Source organism: Cantharellus anzutake (assembly GCF_015039405.1).
Source record: "Cantharellus anzutake strain C23 chromosome Unknown EI90scaffold_78, whole genome shotgun sequence".
Classification (NCBI taxonomy): Eukaryota; Fungi; Basidiomycota; class Agaricomycetes; order Cantharellales; family Hydnaceae; genus Cantharellus; species Cantharellus anzutake.
In genome coordinates, this window is record NW_024067028.1 from 33,184 (window position 1) to 42,743 (window position 9,560).

Here is a 9,560-nt window from a genome sequence, read left to right on the forward strand (position 1 = left end):
TACCTGAGCCCGAGTGTTATAGGAATGGACCTAGAATCTTATGGTCCGTGACTATGAACAATCAAACCCTTGGTCCCTGCACCTTTATTTCGCTGTCAAACCCCATGCCAAGCTTTCCCACTGGGTTTTGGTGCTGGCTGGGGAATTTGTTGAGTTTCAAGGGACTTCTCTTGACCATTGTGACTTTTATATTAGATAGTTAGAAGTCATATGATGTGTAAGGCAGATGCCGAAAAATGCTTTCTCACTATCGAATACATAACCCAAAAACCTTGTACCGCAATTGTAACGTCTTCACCATTGTGCCACCACTGTAAACTCAACCTGTAACCTTGGAACCATGTCCACCTCCCTATTCCTCCTTTCCATGACAAAACCGCAACGAGGAGGGCATTCCCACGCCCAACCTCCTGCTGCCCACTCCCACCAGTCCACCGGGTGGTTGAGTGGTTACTCCCATCCAACCAGAAGTTCCCTATCAGGAACTGTAGCCTATCCCACCTCCTCAGGAGAAGGATATGGTCCAGGCAGCTCCAGGATGCCTGGCCACGCACCCGCGGGTCCCACTTCCCACGGTCACCCTCTACCGTGCACTGGTCCACCAGCCCGCTTTCCCAAACAACTCCCGCTACCGGTACGCTCCAATGAGCGCCAAGTCACCGATAGCCACCAACTGGGTGACTCCCTTTGGGAGTCCCAGTATCCCTCACTACCGGTATGCTCCATCGAGCGCCAAGTTACCGCTAGCCAAACACTCCCAGCATACCCGCTACCGGCACGCTCCCAGGAGCGCCAAGTCCCCGTTAGCAGACAGCCAGGTGGCTCCCTCAAGGAGCCCACACCATACTCGCTGCCGGTACGCTCCCAGGAGCGCCAAGTTACCGTTGGCCAACACACAGGTGGTACTTCCGTACACTCATCCTATTCCGCTCTCCCTCCGATGGCTACGCAGCCACCTCCATTAGTGAGCCGAACGGCTCAGGTTGGGTTCCCCAGAACCCATTCCTGTAACATTGGTGCCCCAACCCCGGTCGCACCATCATCAAACTCAATCGTGCGACCTCGAGCTCACACACAGGAGGATTACTCATCTAACTTAGGCACTGTCAACTCAGACTATCAGTTTTCCACTATCCCACTAAAGCGTGCGCTAGACAAGTTTTCATCACCACGGAGATTCTATTATGAGCGCGCGCCTATGGACATGCTACGTGAATGGCAACGGCTGGGCCCAGACAACATAGAGGTTCAGCCATTCCATAAACTGACTACAGGCTCCTCCACCTCCTACTGTCTCATTGACGAGCGCTGTAAACAGCTGACCCTAATCCTTCGTGCGATGGACCACTTCACCCAAACCATCTCCGGTTCCGACCTCATCCGTGCCACGTTCAAGGCAGATCCAGAACGGATTGTCTACTCCACATTGATCACGTCAGGCTGGACCGAGCTAAGCACCTTACATCGAATTTGGAGCTATCTACAGCGAAAACTAGCTGACTTTGTTCTGCACTTTGAACATGCTAAGGAGGTCCTCGCCCTCACACAGTCCCGAGCAGCGAGCTCCCGTTTCATCACAACCGACCCCTCATTGGCACCAGTACGACCTCGCACACCTGAGGTCATTGCGATCCCGCCCGCTGCAGAAAAATTGGAGTTGCCCTCACTACACCCGTCCTCAGCGCCAGATGGCACAGTTGCAGCTTGTACATCGAGCACAGAACGCTGCAACAGCTCGATACCCCAGTCTCGTCAAATGACCATTCCTGCGCAACACTCATTCGAGCTGGCACATCCATTGGTGCAGTTTCGCCCAAGCGTGGCAGGTTCATTATGCGCGGGGCACCTCACCGGCTCAACCTGTCGCAAGGCCGAATCGATGTCACTGGCTGCTCAGTTGGCTCGGCTGGCTGCAGACCGTTCAACAAGCTCAACGGGCACTATCAGCCCTTCACGTTATGCATCCCATCTGTCGAGTGCCACGCACCTTGACGGTTCGACACAGCTCGTAGTGGACCCGGCGCTTCCAACCATCCAGATGGACCGACCATCTGTTCCTTCACAACATTCACCCGAGCCATCATACATACATGAATTGCTCCGTCCAGATGTGTCCTGTCTGTCGAATGTAACACACCTTGACGGTTCAAGGCATCGCGTGGCTGCATCATTACCTCCGATCGAGCAGTCAGACCAGCTAGCAGCTTTATGTCAGGGTTCGCTTGAGCGGGCATGCCCGTTAATACAACTTCGTCAAGTTGTGGCATATGCACCAAGCGCGAGGCGCTTCGCTAGCCCAATCTGTCGCAAGGTCGAACTGGCATCACTTGCTGATCAATTGGATCGACCAGCTGTCTCATCGCTTAGACCAAAGTTCCCGTTCAGGCATTGTCCAGTTGCGGACCGTCCAATAAGCGTGATGGAATCCATTGGCCCTTCACATCGCCAGGTTGAACCGTTGTCCTTGTCGGTTCAGTCAAACCTCCCGATTGATGCGTCCTGCACATCAAGCGCAACAAACCTTGCCAGTTCGACACGGTACATAGCGGAATCTAGGTCCCCGACTATCCAGATGGACCGACTGTCTGATCTTGCGCAGCACCCACTGGTGCCACGTTCATCGGAGCTGGCATGTCCAATCAGCTTGACACCTTCCGTGGCCGAGTTAACATCACAATCTGGCCAGTTGGGTTCCATTACTGGTCCCTCACGGTGTCTGCCTGAGCCAATACACTCACACATCTCCAGCTTGACGCATCACGCGGCGTTTAAGTGCCCAACTGTCCAGTTGGATCACCCAGCTACACCCTCGTGGCACCCACACAAGTTGGCATGCTCGGACGAGCCATCGAGCTCAGTTTCCGCCTCAACTGCAACGTACGCGGTCAGGTTGATGTGTCATATGGGTGAGCCGATACCATTGCCAATCCAGCTGGGATCTCCAACCGGCCCTTCACGGCATCCACCCGAGCGGACACGTTCCGACGAGTCGCTTCGCTCAGCCACAGCCTGTTGGGCAGATCAACTGGCTGCTTCGTTGCAGCGCTCAGTTGTGGATCATTTGTCAAACACAACACACTCCTTCAGCTCGACACTTCACAAGTCTGAATCGTCGTCATTGCCAGCTGCTTCCTCACGTTCGTTTGGGCCAGCGTCCTCATTTGGACAGCATTGCTCAGCTACAAGCCGTTCAGCAAGCACGACAGATGTGTCCCGCCCATCGAGCGCGACTCACTCCACTAGCTCGGTGCACCACTCGACTGAATTGTCATCTTTGCTTGCTCAATCGGGTCGACTAGCCGGTTCATCGAAGCTGGAGCGCCCGGCTGTCCCAATGCAGTGCTCTTCAGAGCTGGCATGCCTGAATGAGTCAAATCGCTCAGATGCCATCCAATCACTGACTAAGATGCACTCAGCCAGCTCGGTGTCTACCATGGCCGGGCTAAAATCACTGTCTGACCAGCGGGGTTACGTTATTGGTTCTTCACGGTGCCTGTCCGATCTGACACATGCAGACCACCCGCTCGAACTGGCGGTTTCGAACGAGCCAGGCAGCCCAGTCTCCACCGGCTTATCAGCCGTGACACACGCCATCAAGTTGAGGCACTGCCCTGCCAACCAGGCATTGCTACCTGTCCTGCCTGAACCTCTGGTCGTGCCTCCACATCACCCTCGGGATTCAGAACGCGCCATGACATGTCTTGTTGTCAAATTGACACCGCCGACTACCCAATCGGATCCACCAGCCATGTCCTCGCATTGCCTCCTCGAACCATCGTGCTCGCATGTGTTGGTTTGCCCAGTGGCAATCTGTCGAGCAGTCATCCCTATGCGGCACGCACTTGAGCCAGCACAACTGATCGAGCAGTTTCGTCCAGTCATGGCCCATTCATCAAGGGCGATGCTCACCTCTAATTCGTCACGTTGCTTAGTCGAACCAAAGTTAACTGGACTACCGGGTCGCCTGGTCACATCTTCGTGGAACCCACATGAGTCGCATGGCTCGGATGTGACCTCTCCATCGAGTAGGACGCGCTACATCAGTCCAGCATGCCGTGCCGTCAATTCGATGTTATCGCTAGCTCTATGCTATGCAATCAAGCTGGCGCCCTCGCAGGCCCAGCTGGTCCCTGTGAATGTTGTTCCGCACCGTACTCCCGAGTCGTCAATTTCCTTAGCTGATGACCCGCCGAGTGTGAGGCTCCTTATCAACCCATCACTCTTGCCTGTTCTGTCAGGCCTTCCGGCAGCTTATTTACGTCGTCCTCACGAGCTGGGACACTGGTATGATCCGCACCATCCAGCCAGCGCTGGATCGTCAATGGTGACAAATTACATCGGTTCGACGGGTCAAGCAATCGCATATTCAGCACGCATTAATGTTCAGGCTCTCAACAAAGTTCTCAGCCGCGAAGTCAACGTGCGTAATCCCCAGCGGGGCGGAACTCGGATTATGACACTAAGGTGGTCAGATTATGTTGCTGACGCCAAGGACAGCCATTCCCCAATTACCTCGCCCATTGACGGTTGGATCCACGAACTGCTGTCTTTGCCGGCCCGGTTGGATCCTCTGGTGAACCCTTCACATCATCCATCGATTGAACCGATGTCGTCGCCAGATCAGCCGGTCATCCTTTCACGCTCCACGCATGAGCCTGCGTGCCTGCATGTGCTGTGTCGCCTTCCAGCAGCATACACACCAACCACGACATGCTCTATCGACCTGGCACACTATGCAACTAAACTGATGTCATCGCAGGACCAATTGGATCTCCCAGCCTCTCCCGTACGTCGACCTCTCAAGTTGGCGTGCCCGAGCAGACCACCAGGTGATCCGACTCTCAACAAAGGTCCCGGCCACGAGATCGGCACGTCAAACCGTCCAGTCACCCCTTTGCATCCCTCATTTGTGATAGCATGCTGGCACGTGCCGCACCGCTTAGCAGTGGCACATTCACCGATCATAACGCACCCTAGTGGTCCAATGTGTCAAAGGACCACGCAATCCGTTGGCACTGATGCGTACCGTATTTATCCTGGTCACCATCCCACTCAGGTCGAAGGACAGTCTATCATCCTCATTAGGGTCCCGACACTTGACAAGAATCCCAACTGCGGAACCCATGCGATTAACTCCCATCTGGGTGGAACCCAGATTATGACGCTAACGCGGTTATGCCCTGCCTCTTACGTCAAGAGCAGTCATCTCTCAATCACCTCGCTCATCGACGGTTGGGATCCGTTCCTCCAGCTGGACCCTCTGGTCGATTCTTCGCGCCGTATCATCCAGCTGGCACGCCTGTGCGTACCAGATCGCTCAGGGGCAGGCGAACTATCAAGCGCGACGTACACCGTTAGCTTGACGAGTCTTGTGGCCGGATCGACGTTTTTACTTGCCCAGATGGATTGCCCAGTTGCTCTTTCTTCTGGTTCTCTCAAGCCCGAGTGCTCGTGTCCTCCACATCGTACAGTCGTGTTTGGACGGTCGATTAAGGCAGGCTCTCCGTCCGTTCCCACTCACTCCTTTCTCGAGTCAGCTCCCATGCGGTCGTCTCTCCACTCAGTGGCAACACGATCGATAGTTGTGACCCGGTTGATGTCCTCTCACAACTGGTCGGATCCTCCAGTTGTCCCTGCTTGTCGACTTCTTGGGCTAGCACGCCTGCATGGGCTATGTTGTCCGTCGTTAGTCCATCTACCGGACTCGGTGCATTCCACCGGGACGATGTGGCAGGCATCTGAATCAGCATCCCCGCATGTTCACTCAGATCCTCCCGCTGAGACAGGACACCACCCTCCTGAGCTGGCGCGACCGTACAGCCTGCCTGTGGCTTGTACGCCATTGGTAATGCGACCTGTCAGTTCAGCACAACACACGGTCAGATCACCCTTGCACGATCAATCGGATCCATCGGTAGTACCCGTCTGCTGTCCTCTGGAATCGGCGGGTAATCTGATTCGTCACACGTTTGAGCCGACACCCTCGTTTGACCCATCAGACACTTTGACCGTTCCTGCGCGACATTTCTCTGAGCAATCACATTCACAAGCGTGGACACAGCCAGAGCCTGAGCTGTCGCGCATAGGGTCACTCCAGGCCCAACTGCCCAGGTCATGTGTCGGATCTCCCAAATGGATATACGCCACAGCATCGTGCTTGGAAATGGCAGGTACAACACGAGCGCCGTCATGGCACCACCCTCGTGAGAGGCTGTACCCGCCGCATATGGTATACCTCACCTCAAAGACATGGCGGTGGTCATCATACGCGGCACATCCAGCTGCCAAGTTCTGCCGCTTGAAAATCTGTCGTGCCAAACCGAAGGTGTTCCTCACTGCAATACAGGTTCTCGTCCAGACCGTAATCATGGTTAGTTACTTGCCGGGTCCGACCAAGGATGAACCTAGGAAGAGCTTCTACGCCCCATTGTTGGTCTCAGGTCGTCCCGAGCCTGGCGACTTACGTGTTGCACGGAGCTGTGCGAACGCGAGGTCAAGATCATTTATATGGCATTATAAGATCGGCAACGGTAGTATCCTGATACAAGTTGTCCCTTTCCCCGCTGGCAGACTAAGTACTACTCTGCATTGCCGCGCGAGCACGAGCCCCGGTAGAGAAACCGTCGCCTTGGCTCACAGAGGCACGCAGTGGCATCTTTTACAGGTCAACTGCCTATTTATCTCTGCGTCCTCAATTGCCCCCGAGTCCACAGTCGCATCGTCAGATCAGTTGAATCCGATTGTCCTACTGCACCCTCTAGGATGGTCTCATCATCTGATCAAACGGGAGAACTCGCTTCACAGCCTGGCCCATTCTGACTTCCGAGTATCACGCTGTGCGGTTGTTCCATCTCGACTGGCTCCCGAACCCACACAATCCTCCCGTGTCCTTGCACACTCACCCTCCGTTCAGTCGCGTCGGCCCAGTGCAGGTGGAGAGAAGTCAAGCCCCCAAGGTTCGATAACCGGGCTTCCAGAAAACCATTTCCTCTGCCAGAGGACCGCCCCAAGTGAGACTTGCATTAGACAAGCCTTCAGCGACGCCCTGTCATGGCACCCGTTAAAGGCAAAGGAGGAAAGATTCAGCTCGGGGTTAGAGTACTAACCAGACATGTCTCCCTTTCCTTCCCTCCAAGCTATCTCTGAGGCCCTTGGTCTCCGCCTCAGCCCCATATTGGGCCGATGCCGGAAGGAAGAGGCGCGCGCGTCCAGCGAATCTATTTACTGTTATTTGTTTCGAAATTCCCGATCCCTGTTCTCTTAGCGCCTCTTAGCGCTCCCTCTCTGCACTCATTCCCAACGCTTGAAGGCAGCCATGGCTGATCGAAATTCGCTGGGTAGCATCAGCGATTGGGAGGGGAGTTAGAGCTCGCAGCGTGGTCCAGTTGTATCGGAGTCAACGATTACGATTCTCGACGGTGACCTCCATGTTTCTGGTCGCGGAGGGGAACTACCTACACCTTCGACTGACCTCAGCTCAGTTGGCTACCCTCAATCCGCCGACCAAATGCTACTCTCTATCTGGATCCAGTACCAGCAGTCTCGGCTTGCTTTTACGTTGCAGTCTCAATGACGACCAGAATCATCGAGTTCCAAACCACCAGTCGTCACCCTCCCATGGAGGCTAACCCCCATACCGTACGCGTATCTTCGCACCCAACCCGGTCGTTGCCAAGCCTTCTTGGCGGTGCGGTTCCGTGCTCGATTTCACCAGGCATCCCTAACCCAACCACTCGACACCGCCTGTCTCTCCCGGCGTTGGAGGCTGTCAACTTCCCGTCCCAATGCCAGCGCGATTGGCACTAAGCTTTCTGATTCCACCATTCCCGTCAAAGTCGACATATGCCCAGGCTCACTCGCGAGCTATAGCGCGATACTTACAAGGTTATGCGCCGACAAAGAGAGACACACGCACCGCTACAGTTTGGAGCTTCGGGTCAGGGAACACCCTCAACGCGTTGCCCACCCGAAGCGATCTCCGGAAAGGATTGACTGCGCCCGCCATTGTCGTCTACCGACTCACGGCGCCTGAACATGCCACTATGTCCCCGCGCCAGCTTGGTCGCCTTATCGAGACGTGGTACCTGCGGATGGCTGGCACCACTCAATCAGGTTTCGAATTGCGCCTGGGACGTTTCCTCTGGGGCCTTTCAGGTTGTCGATCGCACCCAACGCCAGTAACAGCCGCAGAGGGCACGAGTACGTACGACGTGAACCTTCTGCATCCTTGCACTCGCATCAACGGCACTACCGCCAACGACGGTCTATCGGTTTAAGTGCAGAGTGGAGGGGACTTCCCACGTCCAAAGCTATGGCTTGACCCGCCAAGTTGGTGACCATCGCAAATGAAGACCCGGACCGGTTCAGATGGCCTTATCCATGAGGGACGATGCTGTAGCCTGAATCATCCTAGTTGCCACCCCGAGTGCCCACCGTCAATCCAGTTCCGGTACCAGGGGATGGTACCTCGAGGCTGAAATCGAGGTTAGCGCTCCGAGCTCATCTAGAACACCCATCGGCGCGCACGAATTCGAAACATCCATTCCAGTACACCAAGGCTACATCGTTACCCTGTGCGGAAGTTTCCCACCTAGCAGCACCGAGCCGATCATTCACCCTTGGAGGGGTCCACCGCAAGATGTGTTACGAAATCAGACTGTCCCGTGACGATTTCCAGAGTGAACCCCTCTCGCCAAATGGATGATACTGACACTTCTAGACCTAACTCATATGCGGGCCGGGTGAGGAGATGAATGACCCAGGTTTCCAATCATGCGGGGACTGCCTCCGAGCCATTGTGTTTGGGAATGGCGTTGCTGTTGGTCCTATCATAGCAGGGCAATTATGACGAGTGTACCCCACCTGCTGAATGATCCCAAACACCCCCGACGTCTCCCAAAAGGGTGGACCCCTGAGATGCAACACCACCGGCAGCTAGACTGATCCGGTTGTTAAGCGGTCCGGTAGACTCACCTTATCTGACCAACATCCATATTAATCCTAACACAATCCTGCATGATGGAGGGGAATTACCGCATGGAAGCAGGATGCGCTGCATTTCCGGACTGAGTCGTCAAGCTGGACCACAGATGGATGTTGTGACCCTTGGACACATGGTTTTCCATATCTATCCTAATATGATATCATGATGCCCAAGCCAATTGTTGGACTGGAGCTGGAGGAAGGCTAGGACCACGCTTACAAGGATGGTCTTTGACTACCATTCCCAGACTAAGGGCTGCCAGTTTTCACGACATGCAACAATCATGTGGGCCAGGTCCGGGCCTCCGACTCACCACCCCCATCACCTGTTCCTCAGCACTGGGAATCAGGACTCTTGGAGGATTAACATGGCTGTCACACTGGCCCATAAGAGTCTGGGGGGCGATGTTATAGGAATGGACCTAGAATCTTATGGTCCGTGACTATGAACAATCAAACCCTTGGTCCCTGCACCTTTATTTCGCTGTCAAACCCCATGCCAAGCTTTCCCACTGGGTTTTGGTGCTGGCTGGGGAATTTGTTGAGTTTCAAGGGACTTCTCTTGACCATTGTGACTT

The 9,560-nt window shown here is 54.9% G+C and overlaps 1 protein-coding gene across 1 annotated transcript; it reads left to right on the forward strand.

Moving 5' to 3' along the window:
* Positions 1 to 340: 340 nt before the first annotated feature.
* On the forward strand, positions 341 to 7,105 carry EI90DRAFT_3131552 (uncharacterized protein; the record flags this gene model as incomplete). Its single annotated transcript, XM_039064398.1, has 1 exon — positions 341 to 7,105. One exon carries the CDS (start codon positions 341 to 343, stop codon positions 7,103 to 7,105), a length of 6,765 nt encoding a protein of 2,254 aa, XP_038910641.1.
* Between the last annotated feature and the right edge of the window lie 2,455 nt (positions 7,106 to 9,560).